Source organism: Pan paniscus, chromosome 1 (assembly GCF_029289425.2).
Source record: "Pan paniscus chromosome 1, NHGRI_mPanPan1-v2.0_pri, whole genome shotgun sequence".
NCBI classification, from domain to species: Eukaryota; Metazoa; Chordata; class Mammalia; order Primates; family Hominidae; genus Pan; species Pan paniscus.
In genome coordinates this window covers 186,583,194-186,599,950 of record NC_073249.2, presented here as the reverse complement: position 1 = coordinate 186,599,950, position 16,757 = coordinate 186,583,194, and the positions used below count along the sequence as shown (strand labels likewise).

Below are 16,757 nucleotides of genomic sequence, written 5' to 3'. Positions count from 1 at the left end.
TAAATGTGACAATAAAGTTAAAATACAATAATAAAAGTAGTCATGCTTATTTTTAAACACATACGCTAGAATTTATGTCTTGGGAGTATCATTCTTGAGTGTAGTTACCATGAAGATAATATTTGAAATGTAAACTATGTAGCTATTGGCCAGGCGCAGTAGCTCACGCCTGTAATCCCAGCAATTTGGGAGACTGAGGCGGGTGGATCATTTGAGGTCAGGAGTTCGAGACTAGCCTGGCCAACATGGTGAAAACCCATCTCTACTTAAAATACAAAAATTAGCCGGGTGTGGTGGCGTGTGCCTGTAATCCCAGCTACCCTGGAGGCTGAGGCAGGAGAATTGCTAGACCCCTGGAGGCAGAGGTTGCAGTGAGCTGAGATCGTGCCACTGCACTCCAGCCTGGGTGACAGAGCAAGACTCTGTCTCAAAAAAAAAAAAAAAAAAAGCCGGGCGCGGTGGCTCATGCCTGTAATCCCAGCACTTTGGGAGGCCGAGACGGGCAGATCACAAGGTCAGGAGATCAAGACCATCCTGGCTAACACAGTGAAACCCTGTCTCTACTAAAAATACGGAAAATTAGCCGACCTGGTGGCGGGCGTGCCTGTAGTCCCAGCTACTCGTAAGGCTGAGGCAGGAGAATGGTGTGAACCCGGGAGGCAGAGCTTGCAGTGAGCCGAGATCGCGCGCCATTGCACTCCAGCCTGGGTGACAGAGCGAGACTCCATCTCAAAAAAAAAAAAAAAAAAAAAAAAGCCGGATGGTAGTGGTACGCACCTATAATCCCAGCTACTCAGGAGGCTGAGGCAGGAGAATCGCTTGAGCCTGGGAGTGGAGGTTGTGATGAGCCAAGATCACACTGCAGCACTCTAGTATGGGTGACACAATGAGACCCTGTCTCAAAAAACCAAACAAAAACAAAAAACTATGTAACTGTCACTCAGAACGGTTTTTATTATTTTAGAAATTTCGCTCAGAGACATTTACAAACCACAGTAAAAAGTAAAAATGTTTTAAACTTTATAGCAGTTATATTTAACTTATTTATTAATCTTGACCCCAAAAGATTTTTGGCTGTTGAAGAAAATTAAAGAAGTACTAGAAGAGTAAGCTCCCTGTAGATGCCTCTCAGTGGTAACGTAATTGGAATAGTCATGCATTTGAAAAAGGTGACCATTTTGAGTGAGATGGTGTTTGTATATAGAGAGGTGTAATTACTGCAGCCATTTTAAAGTCATAAAGTTGAACTTTGAACCTCCACAGTAAGCTTTCAGTGAGTATTTGATAGACTGGCCTTTGCTTTCTGTAATGTGCTAAGCTTAAATTTTGTGTTACACATTTGTATTTCTTCAGATGTAGTTACATGTCTGTTCTGCCCCAGCTAGACTGTGATATACCAACCAATATGTTGTCTAATTCACAGTTGTGTCCTAAGTAACTGGCGAAGACTAGCATATGTGTTTTATTTAACAGAATTGTATGGGAGAGAAAAGAGGTCATGGGGGTCAATTACTATTGTAATAGCTTAAAAATTTTTTTCTTTTCTGTAATAGCCTTTTTTAGGGGATGATCATCCCTTAATTCCACAGTTTTATTTACTTCATTCCTAAAATACCTAAATTCTGAATCTCAGTGTAACATGTTAACTGGACTTCATGGGCTTCTTGCTATGTAGAAACACAGAGTGATGTTTGTATGTATATATGTGTGTATGTATTTATTCATTTATTTTTGAGATAGAGTTTTGCTCTTGTCACCCAGGCTGCAGTGCAATGGTGCAGTCTCAGCTCACTGCAACCTCTGCCTCCCGGGTTCAAGTGATTCTCTGCCTCATCCTCCTGAGTAGCTGGGATTATAGGTGCCAGCCACCACGCCTGGCTAATTTTTTGTATTTTTAGTAGAGATAGGGTTTCACCATGTGGGCCAGGCTGGTCTCGAGCTCCTGACCTCAGGTGAGCCACCACGCTGGCCAAAACACAGAGTAATTTAAAGTTCTTGCTTAGTAGCTAAATTCCTACCAAAATGTGCTTCTTGCTGTTAACAGAGCTAAATTTCCTTTCCGATTTTTATAAATTTATATATAATTTGTTGAAATGAGCTAGGTAATGGGCTAAATCAAGGGTACAGTAGATCATCTGAACATTGGCAGCATACATACAGTGGAATCATTTTCCATGATTTTCAATGGTTGGCTTTGTTTAAAAAAAGTCACATTATTGTAGTAATTGAAGAAGAACTTATCCTAGTGCATGTTTGATCTGTCAGGCTGTAGGTTACTATTGGATGTTGATTTCAGTGTTCCAGTGTACAGATTTGAATGGATGATTGAAGTGACATCTTGCATCCTCATGAGTAACATACTGGCTGTCATGGTTTCAGGCATGTTTATATATTTGGGTGGGTAATCATTTTACATCAATTTATAACTATGCAAATATTTTTACAAAATACACCATAAAATGCCCATTTTTGATCATGCTTATTTGGAGTTAACATACTTGGAGCCTGAAATACTTAATTTGGAATAAACCAAGCCCTAGACATTCTGACTTACTGTTTTAAAAATTATTTGAGTGACCAGGCATGGTGGTTTACACCTGTAATCCCAGCAGTTTGGGAGGCCAGGGCAGGTGGATCATGAGTTCCGGAGTTCAAGACCAACCTGGCCAAGATGCTGAAACCCCGTCTCCACTAAAAATACAAAAAATAGCTGGGGATGGTGGCGGGCACCTGTAACCACAGCTACTAGGGAGGCTGAGGCAGGAGAATCGCTTGAACCTGGGTGGCAGAGGTTGCAGTAAGCCGGTATCGCACCACTGCACTCCAGCCTGAGCGACAGAGCAAGACTCCATCTGGGGGGAAAAAAATTATTTGAGCCTGTAATCCCAATACTCTGGGAGGCTGAAGTGGGTGGATGTCTTGAAGTCAGGAGTTCGAGACCAGCCTGGCCAACATGGTGAAACCCCATCTCTACTAAAATTACAAAAGTTAGCCGGGCATAGTTGCGTGTGCCTGTAGTCCCCAGCTACTCAGGAGGCTGAGGCAGGAGAATTGCTTGAACTTGGGAGGCAGAGGTTGCAGTGAGCCGAGATCATGCCACTGCATTTGAGCCTGGGCAACAGAACAAGACTCCATCTCAAAAAAAAAAAAAAAAAAAAAAAAGCCAGGCGTGGTGGCTCATGCATGTAATCCCAGCACTTTGGGAGGGCAAGGTGGGCGGATCACCTAAGGTCAGGAGTTCAAGACCAACCTGGCCAACATAGCGAAACCCCGTCTCTAAAAATACGAAAATTAGCTGGGCATGGTGGTGGGTGCCTGTAATCCCAGCTACTCGAGGGAGGCTGAGGCAGGAGAATCACTTGAACCCGGGAGGCGGAGGTTGCAGTGAGCCAAGATCATGCCATTGCACTCCAGCCTGGGCGACAGCGTGGACTCCATCTCAAAAAAAAAAAAAAATTATTTGAGACACCTTAGTTCTCAACCTGCCTTTTACCACTTTAATGGATTTACCTAACTTTGTTGCCAGGTTGGAGTATAGTGGCAAAATCGAAGCTCGCTGCAGCCTTGAACTCCTGGGCTCAAGTGATTCTCCCACCTCAGCCTTCCAAGTATCTGGGATTATAGGCATGAGCCTCTGTGCCCAGCTTTAGTTAGTGAATTTTATTTTATTTGAGAGAAGATGTTACTCTGTCACCCAGGCTGGAGTATACTGGTGAGATCACAGCTTACTGCAGCCTTAAATCCTGGGCTCAATGACCACCCTGCCCGCCCCCCGCTGCCTCTGCCTCCTCAATAGTTGGGACTACAGGTGTGCCACCAAGAGTGGCTAAGCTTTTTTTGTTTGGTTGGTTTTAGGGTCTTACTGTGTTGCTCAGGCTGGTCTTGAACTCCTGGCCTCAAGTAATCCTCTGCTGAGGTTATAGGGATGAACCACCATGCCCAGCCCTGCAGTAAATTTTAGATAGTTGACATCACTCATTTATCGTTATAATCAGGATTTACTGGCTTTGATAATTTTTGTTCTGTTCAAATAGGACAGATTTCACATACATATGACAGATTACAAAAATTTTTATTACTTAACGTGCTTAAATCTGAATAAAGCAATTGTGTGTTTAAAATGAACAGTTATCCCAGCTTGCCTGGTTGGTGGCTATTTTCACAGCTGGCCTATCTCAATTTTCACTTCTTGTGGTTAGGAAAGTAGCACTAGCCAAATAAAGGCAAATATTTAAAGGCATTTTAAATTAATTATATTGGTTATAGCTCAAATTTGCCATCCTGTTAAGCTTTATTCATTTATCTTTTTTTTTTTTTTTGAGACAGAGTCTTGCTGTGTCACCCAGGCTGGAGCGCAGTGGTGCAATCTCGGCTTACTGCAACCTCCACCTCCCGGGTTCAAGCAATTCTCCTGCCTCAGCCTCCTGAGTAGCTAGGATTACAGGCATGCACCACCACACCTAGCTAATTTTTGTATTTTTAGTAGAGACGGGGTTTCACCATGTTGGCCAGGCTGGTCTCGAACTCCTGACCTTGTGATCCACCTGCCTTGGCCTCCCAAAGTGCTGTGATTACAGCCATGAGACACCGTGCCCAGCCAGTCATTTATCTTTTGAGACACCATATATTCATTTCAATCTTTGAAGCAAGTTTTATAACTACTTAAAAATTTCACCTTATGCCAGGCACGGTGGCTCATGCCTGTAATCCCAGAACTTTGGGAGGCCGAGGCAGGCAGATCACCTGAGGTTGGGAGTTAGAGACCAGCCTGACCAACATGGAGAAACCCCATCTCTACTAAAAATACAAAATTATCCAGGCGTGGTGGCACATGCCTGTAATCCCAGCTACTTGGGAGGCTGAGGCAGGAGAATTGCTTAAACCTGGGAGGTGGAGGTTGCGGTGAGCCAAGATCGTGCCATTGCACTCCAGCCTGGGCAACAAGAGCAAAGCTCCGTCTCAAAAAAAAAAAAAGAAGAAAAGAAAATCACCTTACAAGAGCCCCAGTTCCCTCTTCAGAAATATAAGAAAATAAATTCCGTTAAATATATTTACTTTAAATTACATGTTTTCATTTCTTAAGCTTTGGATTTGTAGCCAACTTTCTGGGAGACAGTCTGTGTTAATAGCAATATAGGATATCAGTGTTTTTAAATTGGCTTATGAAAAAGTACAGATTTTTAAATGAAAATTATTTAATCAGTATCCATTGATTTACTTAAAAGAGCCACATGTATTAAGTGATAGCATTCTTTTTAGTTTAGTGTTTTGTTTTTGAGATGGAGTCTTGCTCTGTCGCCTAGGCTGGAGTGCAGTGGCGCTATCTCAGCTCACTGCAACCTCCACCTCCCAGGTTCAAGTGATTCTCCTGTTCTCAGCCTCCCAAGTAGCTGGGATTACAGGCATCCACCACCACACTCAGCTAAGTTTTATATTTGTAGTAGAGATGAGGTTTCACCATGTTGGCCAGCCTGGTTTCGAACTCCTGACCTCAAGTGATCTGCCCCCCTTCACCTCCCAAAATGCTAGGATTACAGGCATGAGCCACCCGCCATGCCCAGCCTCTTTTTAGTTTTGCTATTAGAAGTGATAACATTCTTTTTAGTTTCACTATTAGCTTTCCTTGCATTCACATTTTACATTCTCTCATTAGCATTTCTATCCTTGGCATTGTTGAGTTTCTAATGCTTTTTTGCTTGAGTGTTTTACCCATTAAATGTTTTTGTTTAATTTATTATTTTCAAGCTTTCCTTTTGTTTCCATAATGAATCTTTGTGAGATTCCTGTATTTTAGCCATTTCCAAAAAGTGCCATTTTACTTATTTCACTGGAAGTATTTAACCATTCCAAACTACAGGCTCTAAGTAGCATCCTGACATTTTAGATCTGGAAAGGGCCCTTTAAGATCACTGTATAGAAGTGTACCATTAGAGTGTCTATTTGTTGTATATATATTTCGTTGTTAGTTTAGTGATGGCTGATTATTTCTGCCCATTAGGACAGGGCTTAATTCAATCAGTATATTAATCACCAGTGTGAAGGATAAAACCTTTTAGAACAATATGGGATCTAAATAAGTTTTTTTAAAATGCCACTGTTAAGGAGGTAGTGTTTTGTTTTTATTTTTCCCCCTAAACACAAGAGAGAAGTCAGGGAATTGTTACGGAGGATTCTTAACAATTTTATCAGTTTGGGAGAAAGCAGTGGTGAATATAGACAGCTTTTAATCTAGTTTTTGTTTTCTCTACTGTCAGCTTTCTACAGATCAAAAAATTGGGTTGCCGGGGGCAGGGCAGCAAATACCAGTTACTTTAAATGTTTTACCATGATCTTCTTTTTTTATAGGGAACTGACTCTTTTTTGGAGTAAACTGCAAAGAAGAATTGACCCTTCTTTAGATACTTTTTTGGAGCGCTGTCGTCAGTTTGGTGTCATAGCTAAAACGCAGCAGCATTTATTTTGCCTCATTAGAGTTATACAAACTGAAGTGAGTACTTTATGCCTTCTCTGCTAACTGTAGCTGGAGGAAAGAAATGAGTGGGAAGATAACTTCTCAGGAAATTCCCTTTAAAGGAAGATAAGAAATAATGAGTTTTAATAAGATTAATGGAATTGACCACATCTGACTGTTTCTCCAGATTGACTTCCTATAATTAATCAGAAACAAATTGATGGTCAAACAAGTTAGGTGATATTTATTTCTAATTACTGTGAATGAAGTTGTGTCTCCTGTCACATTAAGAACATTTTAAGAGGCCAGGCACGGTGGCTCAAGCCTGTAATCCCAGCACTTTGGGAGGCCAAGGCGGGTGGATTACTTGAGCTCAGGAGTTCGAGACCAGCCTGGCCAACCTGGTGAAACCCCGTCTCTACTAAAAATACAAAAATTAGCCGGGCATGGTGGCGGGCGCCTGTAATCCCAGCTACTTTGGAGGCTGAGGCAGGAGAATCGCTTGAACAGGGAAGGCGGAGGTTGCGGTGAGCCAAGATTGCACTGCTGCACTCCAGCCTAGGTGACAGAGTGAGACTTGGTCTTTTTAAAAAAAAAAAAAAAAAAAAGAACATTTCAAGGTAACTATAGAACTTGCCTATTTAAACAATTACTTTATAATTGGCCATTAGAACATTTTGTTTTGTTTAAATCTTTAATAAAGGTACTAATTTTCTATTGTTGAATAACATCACAAAAATTAATACTTAAAACAATGTCCGTTTTTATCAGTTCAGTTTTGTAAATCAGAAATCCAGCACAATGTGGCAGGATTTTCTTCTAAGATTATCATATTGGCTAAAATGTAGTTTGCCAGGCTAAGTTCTATCAGAGGCTCTGTGGAAAATCCACTTCAAAGCTTATTCTTATCGACAGGTTTCAGTTCCTGTGGTTGTAGGACTAAGGTTTCTGTTTTCTGGCTGGCTGCCAATCAGGGTCTGTTCTCAGGTACTAGAAGCTACACTCAGTCTTTACCTCTATTTTCAAGCAGCAAGGGTGCAACAAGTTGGTGCTTGAAACCTGACATCCTCCATCTCTGACTTTAGTTTTCAGTTTTTGGTTGAGACAGGTCTTGCTCTGTCACCCAGGCTGTAGTGCAGTGGTGCGATCATAGCTCATTACAGCCTCAAACTCCTTGGCTCAAGCAATCCTCCCGTCTCAGCCTCCAGAGTAGCTGAGATTGCAGGCGTGTGCCACTATACCTGGCTTTTTCTTTTTTGGCGGGGAGCAGTGGTAGATACAGGGTCTTGCTTTGCTGCCCGGACTGGTTCTGAACTCCTGGCCTCAAGCAATTCTCCCACCTCAGCCTTCCAAAGTGCTGGGATTATAGGTGTAAGCTGCCACACCTGCTTGAACTTGGGAGGCAGAGGTCGCAATGAGCCGAGATCACACCATTGCACTCCAGCCTGGGCGACAGAGTGAGACTCTGTCTCAAAAAAAAAAAAAAAGCAAAGATTAAATGACTTGGCTATATCCTATGTGCGCTTGCAACAGTATGCCAAGTCACTCTTGATCCCTCACCTTCCTAGTTTAAGACCCACCAGTTTCTTCAAAATTCAGCTCCACATTCCATATCCTGATTCACATTTATTCACTACTCCTTTCAGTAACTTTTTGGCATATCTGTTCAGAATATATAATAGTATTTCTGGTTACTTTTCTTTGAAAAGTGTTGTTAGTGATTTTTCAAATGTTACCATCCCAGCCAGATTAGGCTGTTTAAGAAAGAATGGCCATTCTTTGCTGTCCACCTCACAGTCTTCCAAAAGGAGTTAGTAACTTGTTGAGAAACTGAATTATTTTAAAATTTAGCTGACTTTCCCCAAGTCCTCTCTGCTCTTACTTACAAATGATGAACTTATATCACATCATCCTAATAAGTCAAGAGACCTATGGTCTAGTCCTGTGGAGCCACTAAAGCAACATGGCCTGTTTTACTTGGACTACATTCCAAATGAGAGGGAGAAACTTCTATATTCTTTAGGCCACTACTGTTGTGGGAAGTCTGCCATTCACAACAGAACTAGATCCTAGCTGATACAGGCTAGGTAATGCCTCTCTTTCAAAAAAGCTAGAGTCTCAGCTCGTCTGAAAGGTAGGGAGTTAGCTCAATTGATTGTTCACAGTCAGTTACAGACTGAACTCTGTTCTACTCTTTCCCCCTTCTCACTATTACACTTGACTAGTTTTAAAGAAAAAAAAGTTGGAGTCTCAGTTTGCAAGGGATTCTACACTTACTCACTCCCTTTTCACCTACCAGTCCACATCTCTTCTACTCTTCAGGCCAAATATCTTTTTTTTGAGACGGAGTCTCACTCTGTTGCCCAGGCTGGCATGCAGTGGCGTGATCTCAGCTCACTGCAACCTCCGCTTCCCAGGTTCAAGGGATTCTGATGCCTCAGCCTCCCAAGTAGCTGGGGCTTTGGGCCTGCATCACCACACCTGGCTAATTTTTTGTATTTTTATTAGAAATGGGGTTTTGCCATGTTGGCCCTGCTGGTCTTAAACTCCATGCCTCGAGTGATGTGCCTGCCTCGGCCTCCCAAAGTGCTGGGATTACAGGTGTGAGCCACTGTGCCCGGCCTAAATGCTTTTAAGTCCTTGCTCCTCTGCTCACTAGTTAGTGACATTGGGCAACTTAACGTTCTGAGTGTTGGGGGTTTTTTGTCTATAAAATGAGGATAATATGTGCAAAAAAGTTTATTTCAAATAAGTGCCTAGGCTGTAGTAGGGGTTCTGTAAATCAATGACAGTGATTTCTTTGTGTTCCCAGCATTTAGAATGAATGATGCCCAACACAGAATTAAATGCCTGGCAAATTGTTTACTGATTTAAACAGTGGAATTGACTCCATTATTTTACATCGTATTCTGTTAAATAGTTACAATGTGCCAGCGTTATTATTTCATCTTTATAACCTTAGGAGGAAAATCTGTTATTAACATTACTGTTATCATTTTACCAATAAGGAAACTGAAGTTTAGAGGTTGAGAACTTGTCACTTGTTGTGAAGCTGGGGTTCAAAGGCAGTCAAAGTCTGATTCTAAAGTCTCTGCTCATAGCAGTGCGTTTTAAGCCACTCTGACATATCTTGCTTTTCTTTGCTCATGTCATTTTTGTATTTTATTTCAGCCTCTCAGATAAAAAGAGTTATCTTGTATGTACCAAGCTTTTATCACATATGACCAGGTCTTCCTAATTTTAAACTAGTTTCTGAGAACCTGCTGCCATAGCAAGATTTCTGATTTCTGTTTTTTCCCTGGAAAGCTGAGATTCAGTACACCTGTGACGGTGACTATAAATTACCAGATTCTTTCAGGAGGAAATGGAGAGGATCATTTATTTTATCTTTGAAGTTTTGAAAAATCCAAGTGTTCATGATAGAGAGAATTTTTTTTTTTTTTGAGATGGAGTTTTGCTCTTGTTACCCAGGCTGGAGTGCAATGGTGTGATCTTGGCTCAACTGCAACCTCCACCTCCCGGGTTCAAGCGATTCTGCTGCCTCAGCCTCCGAGTAGCTGGGATTACAGGCATGCACCACCACACCTGGCTAATTTTGTATTTTTAGTAGAGACGGGGTTTCTCCATGTTGGTCAGGCTGGTCTCAAACTCCCGAACTCAGGTGATACACCTGCCTCGGCCTCCCAAAGTGCTGGGATTACAGGCGTGAGCCACCGTGCCCGGCCAAAGAGAATTTCTTAAATTGAATTTAATCTTAGACTCACATCTATACCTGTGTTTCCTGTTGCTGCCATTTTAAACCCTGCCCCTCTACTCAACATCATTCTATTTTGAATCCTCCAGTGACCTTTTTTATCCTGAATTTCTTTGGATTCACATGCATTTATTGTTTATGCATTCGGGGTACAGATAAATTCCTTGGAAGTAAGGAACTGCTTTAATACACAGTGCCTAGTAAATGTACATTGTTCGTAGTTGTAGCATCTAATTCAGTTCTTTGCATGTTGAGACAAGAAATATCTAAATGTAACTTTCATGAAGAAAGATTTAAGATAAAATTTAGGAACTCTAAAAGTTTTTACAAGCCAAAATTCCTTATCAGTGAAAGTTATATAATCTTTCCGTATGCAAAAAAATAATTTTTTTATCCTCTTTTACTTACAGGCACAAGATGCTGGTCTTGGGGTGTCAATTTTACTGTGTGTCAGAGCTCTTCAACTCAGATCAAGTGAAGATGAGGAAATGAAGGCATCAGTTTGTAAAACCATTGCCTGTCTTTTACCAGAAGATTTAGAGGTTAGACGAGCCTGTCAGCTTACAGAATTCTTAATTGAACCCAGTTTGGATGGATTTAATATGTTAGAAGAACTATATTTGCAACCAGATCAAAAATTTGATGAAGAAAATGCACCGGTTCCAAATTCTCTTCGATGTGAGCTCTTACTAGCTTTAAAAGCCCACTGGCCTTTTGATCCTGAGTTTTGGGACTGGAAAACTTTAAAACGACACTGCCACCAACTTTTAGGACAAGAAGCCTCAGATTCTGATGATGATTTAAGTGGCTATGAAATGTCCATTAATGACACAGATGTTTTAGAGTCATTTCTCAGTGACTATGATGAGGGTAAAGAAGATAAACAATATAGAAGAAGAGATTTGACAGATCAGCATAAGGAGAAAAGAGACAAAAAACCCATTGGCTCTTCTGAAAGATATCAGAGGTGGCTTCAGTACAAGTTTTTCTGTTTGTTATGTAAGCGGGAATGTATAGAGGCTAGAATTCTTCATCATTCTAAGATGCATATGGAAGATGGAATTTACACCTGTCCAGTTTGTATTAAAAAATTTAAGAGAAAAGAAATGTTTGTTCCTCATGTGATGGAGCATGTTAAAATGCCACCAAGCAGAAGGGACCGCTCTAAAAAGAAATTACTGTTAAAGGGCTCTCAAAAGGGTATTTGTCCTAAGAGCCCCTCTGCAATCCCAGAGCAAAACCATTCATTGAATGACCAAGCCAAAGGAGAGTCTCATGAATACGTCACATTCAGCAAATTAGAAGATTGCCACCTGCAAGACAGAGATTTGTATCCATGTCCCGGTACAGACTGTTCCCGTGTGTTTAAGCAATTTAAATACTTAAGTGTGCATCTTAAAGCTGAACACCAAAATAATGATGAAAATGCCAAGCACTACTTGGATATGAAAAATAGAAGAGAGAAGTGTACTTACTGTCGACGACATTTTATGTCTGCTTTTCACCTTCGAGAGCATGAACAAGTGCATTGTGGGCCTCAACCTTATATGTGTGTATCTATAGATTGCTATGCTAGGTTTGGATCAGTAAATGAACTACTTAACCATAAACAAAAGCATGACGATCTGCGTTACAAATGTGAATTAAATGGCTGTAATATTGTTTTCAGTGACTTGGGACAGCTTTACCACCATGAAGCACAACACTTTAGGGATGCATCTTACACATGCAACTTTCTTGGCTGTAAAAAGTTCTATTACTCCAAAATTGAATACCAGAATCACCTCTCAGTGCATAATGTTGAAAATTCAAATGGAGACATAAAGAAATCAGTGAAACTTGAGGAGTCTGCAACAGGTGAAAAGCAAGATTGTATTAATCAGCCCCATCTACTTAACCAAACTGATAAATCACATTTACCTGAAGATCTTTTCTGTGCAGAATCAGCTAATTCTCAAATAGATACAGAAACTGCAGAAAACCTGAAAGAAAACAGTGACAGTAATTCTAGTGATCAGTTAAGTCATAGCTCTTCAGCTTCAATGAATGAAGAGCTAATTGACACACTAGATCACTCTGAAACTATGCAGGATGTATTGTTATCTAATGAGAAAGTCTTTGGGCCCTCCAATTTAAAAGAAAAATGTTCCAGTATGGCAGTTTGTTTTGATGGGACTAAGTTTACCTGTGGTTTTGATGGCTGTGGTTCCACATACAAAAATGCAAGAGGAATGCAGAAACATTTACGGAAGGTTCATCCATACCATTTCAAGCCCAAAAAGATAAAGACGAAAGATCTGTTTCCCTCTTTGGGTAATGAACATAATCAGACAACTGAAAAGTTGGATGCAGAACCTAAACCCTGCTCAGATACAAACAGTGACTCCCCAGATGAAGGTCTAGATCACAATATTCACATTAAATGTAAACGAGAACATCAAGGTTATTCCTCAGAATCCTCCATTTGTGCTTCTAAAAGGCCCTGTACAGAGGATACCATGTTGGAACTTCTGTTACGCTTGAAACATTTAAGCTTGAAAAACTCAATAACACATGGATCTTTCTCAGGGTCATTGCAGGGGTACCCATCCAGTGGTGCTAAGTCTCTTCAATCAGTTTCATCTATCTCAGACCTTAATTTTCAGAATCAAGATGAAAATATGCCAAGTCAGTACCTTGCACAGTTGGCGGCTAAGCCGTTTTTCTGTGAGCTTCAAGGATGCAAATATGAATTTGTGACCAGAGAGGCTCTGTTAATGCATTATCTTAAGAAGCATAATTATTCAAAAGAAAAAGTCCTTCAGTTAACCATGTTCCAACATCGGTATTCCCCATTTCAGTGTCATATTTGCCAAAGGTCATTTACAAGAAAAACACACCTTAGGATTCATTATAAAAATAAACATCAAATTGGCAGTGACAGAGCAACTCACAAACTATTAGATAATGAAAAGTGTGATCATGAAGGCCCATGTTCAGTAGATAGGTTGAAAGGTGATTGTTCTGCAGAACTTGGAGGTGATCCCAGTAGTAACTCTGAGAAACCACACTGTCATCCTAAAAAGGATGAATGTAGTTCTGAAACAGATTTGGAATCATCTTGTGAAGAAACAGAAAGTAAAACATCTGACATTTCATCACCAATAGGCAGCCATAGAGAAGAACAAGAAGGAAGAGAGGGCAGAGGTAGCAGGCGAACTGTTGCTAAAGGAAATCTGTGTTATATTTTGAATAAATACCACAAACCATTCCATTGTATTCATAAAACTTGCAACTCCTCATTCACCAATCTAAAAGGCTTAATTCGCCATTACAGAACTGTACATCAGTACAACAAAGAACAGTTATGTTTGGAGAAAGACAAAGCAAGAACCAAAAGGGAACTTGTCAAATGTAAAAAGATATTTGCTTGCAAATATAAGGAATGTAATAAACGCTTCCTGTGTTCCAAAGCTCTTGCTAAGCACTGTAGTGACTCTCATAACCTAGACCATATTGAAGAGCCTAAAGTACTTTCCGAAGCTGGATCTGCAGCAAGGTTTTCTTGTAACCAGCCTCAGTGCCCTGCTGTTTTTTATACATTCAACAAGTTGAAGCACCACTTGATGGAACAGCATAATATTGAAGGGGAAATACATTCAGATTATGAAATTCATTGTGATCTTAATGGCTGTGGCCAGATTTTCACCCATCGCAGTAATTACTCACAACATGTATATTACCGACATAAAGACTATTATGATGATTTGTTTAGAAGCCAGAAAGTAGCAAATGAGAGACTACTAAGGAGTGAAAAGGTATGTCAAACAGCTGACACTCAGGGGCATGAACATCAGACCACCAGGAGATCATTTAATGCTAAGTCTAAAAAATGTGGCTTAATCAAAGAAAAGAAAGCCCCAATAAGTTTTAAAACCAGAGCTGAGGCCCTCCATATGTGTGTGGAGCACTCTGAGCACACACAGTACCCCTGCATGGTTCAAGGATGCTTATCTGTGGTGAAGTTGGAGAGCAGCATTGTGAGGCATTACAAACGCACTCATCAGATGAGTAGTGCCTATTTAGAGCAACAGATGGAGAATCTTGTTGTTTGCGTTAAGTACGGTACCAAAATTAAGGAGGAACCCCCTTCGGAAGCAGATCCCTGTATAAAGAAAGAAGAAAATAGAAGCTGTGAATCAGAGCGCACAGAACACAGCCATTCCCCGGGTGACAGTAGTGCACCCATCCAGAACACTGATTGCTGTCATTCAAGTGAAAGGGATGGAGGTCAGAAAGGGTGCATAGAAAGCAGCTCAGTATTTGATGCAGATACTCTGCTCTACAGGGGAACTTTGAAATGTAACCATAGTTCCAAAACCACTTCCCTAGAACAGTGTAATATAGTTCAGCCTCCTCCTCCTTGTAAAATAGAAAATTCCATACCTAATCCCAATGGGACTGAAAGTGGGACTTATTTCACAAGTTTCCAGCTGCCTTTACCAAGGATCAAAGAATCAGAAACTAGGCAGCATAGTTCAGGGCAAGAAAACACTGTAAAAAATCCAACCCATGTCCCAAAAGAGAATTTTAGGAAACATTCACAGCCCCGGTCATTTGATTTGAAGACTTACAAACCTATGGGATTTGAATCTTCATTTCTGAAATTTATTCAGGAAAGTGAAGAGAAAGAAGATGATTTTGATGATTGGGAGCCTTCAGAGCACTTAACATTAAGTAATTCTTCACAGTCCAGTAATGATTTAACAGGGAATGTTGTGGCAAATAATATGGTGAATGACAGTGAACCTGAAGTTGACATACCTCATTCTTCCAGTGACTCTACAATTCATGAGAACCTGACTGCAATCCCACCTTTAATAGTAGCTGAAACAACAACAGTTCCTTCCTTGGAAAACCTGAGGGTTGTATTGGACAAAGCATTAACAGACTGTGGAGAGCTTGCCTTAAAACAACTTCATTATCTTCGGCCAGTGGTGGTTCTTGAAAGATCTAAGTTTTCCACACCAATTTTAGACTTATTTCCAACAAAAAAGACAGATGAGCTTTGTGTAGGAAGTTCATAAGTAGCAATTTTGTTTTAGTAACAGACTGGCTCCAACACTGCAACATGGGGACATTTGCCAACTCGAACAAAGGCTGAGAAGCAGCCACACCGTTGTTTAGGGTAGAATAGGCTGTGTATTTACATGAATGTATAATATCTATGTCAGCAGTATTGGCTGAGTCCATTAGCTCTCCAGTTGGTTTAATGATTGGGTTTATTTTTGTTTGTTTGTTTATTAAAAAAATGGAACTGTACACTTGTTTGGTGCTAATTAATACATCAAAATATACTGGGGCTTCCTTTTTCAAATTAAGTGTGCATGATTGTATATGGAACAAATACTAAGGTCCCAGGGTGGGAGGGCTAGGGAAAGGGATATGGAGTTCTTACTTGACTTGAATGTGCACCTGAGGGTGCTTTGTGTAATATATTGTACACTACAGCATCTTATATTTTTTGAGTTAAGTTTCAATAAATTACAATTTTTCACCCATTCGTTGTTTACTCATAATGAGCTTTCATGCCACATGTAAACTGAAATTGCACTTGTATTTTCTGAAATATGCCATTCATATTTTACCCCAGTAATTTTTTTATTTATTATTAGCTAAATCATTCAGAACAAGGTTCTTTTTTTTTTTTTTTTTTTTTTTTTTTTAAGACAGAGTTTCGTTCTTGTTGCCCAAGCTGGAGTGCAATGGTGCAGTCTCGACTCACTGCAACCTCCTCCTCCCAGGTTCAAGTTATTCTCCTGCCTCGGCCTCCCAAAGTGCTGGGATTACAGGCATGAGCCACCGTGCCCATCCCAGAACAAGGTTCTTTTTATCTTAAAATTTTTGTTTTTGTGGAAAGATAATTCTGAGATTGAGTAATTAGCTGCGGGAGTCAAGATAGCTCCCAGAGGATGTCCAGATGTTGGCCGAGTAGAAAGGAGAGGATATGCCAACCTAGAACATGAAGGACGTAGCAAATTCAGAGGGCATGTTTCTAGGAAACTACAAATAATTTGATATGCTGGCAATAAAAGGGGAACAAGAGAGTGACATCATTGTAGAGATAGCAGGAACTAAATCATGAAGACTAAGGAGTTTGGATTTGAGTCTATAGGCATATATCAGTTGAAGTGTGGAGTCCTCACTTGATTTGAGAAGCTGAAATTGGAAACAGTATACTTGAAGTAATTGAGGCAAGCTTGGTGAGTATTTACTGACAATTGCAGCAGAAGGCAGAGTAGATGAAATTGAGGTATTTAAGGAGACAGGATTTTGGGGGCTTGGAGAGTGAAGGAAAAGATTTGGTACTGATGCAACCATTTTAAGTAGGTATACAAAGAAGGAATGAATATTTGGGAAGATAATGGAAACCAAGGTGAGTTTGGCTTTTAGATGTGTTGAGTTTCATTGGACTGTGGAATGTCTGTGTCTAATGAGGATAGCAGTATATCCTTTTAGCAGCTTTATTTCCTGTTGCTTGTGAAGTTTTCAACTACTTTCATTAGCTAGTAA

The 16,757-nt window shown here is 40.4% G+C and overlaps 1 protein-coding gene across 3 annotated transcripts in view; it reads left to right on the top strand.

Moving 5' to 3' along the window:
* RLF (RLF zinc finger) overlaps positions 1–15,745 on the top strand; it is a 79,237-nt gene extending 63,492 nt beyond the window's left edge. For all 3 annotated transcript variants that reach the window (XM_003815422.5, XM_034962209.3, XM_034962216.4), the window contains 2 exons: positions 6,346–6,487; positions 10,616–15,745. In XM_003815422.5, the coding sequence (XP_003815470.3) occupies positions 6,346–6,487; positions 10,616–15,271 (4,798 nt within the window). In that variant the 3' untranslated portion in view covers positions 15,272–15,745. The remainder of the gene's footprint in view (positions 1–6,345; positions 6,488–10,615) is intronic.
* Positions 15,746–16,757: the final 1,012 nt, after the last annotated feature.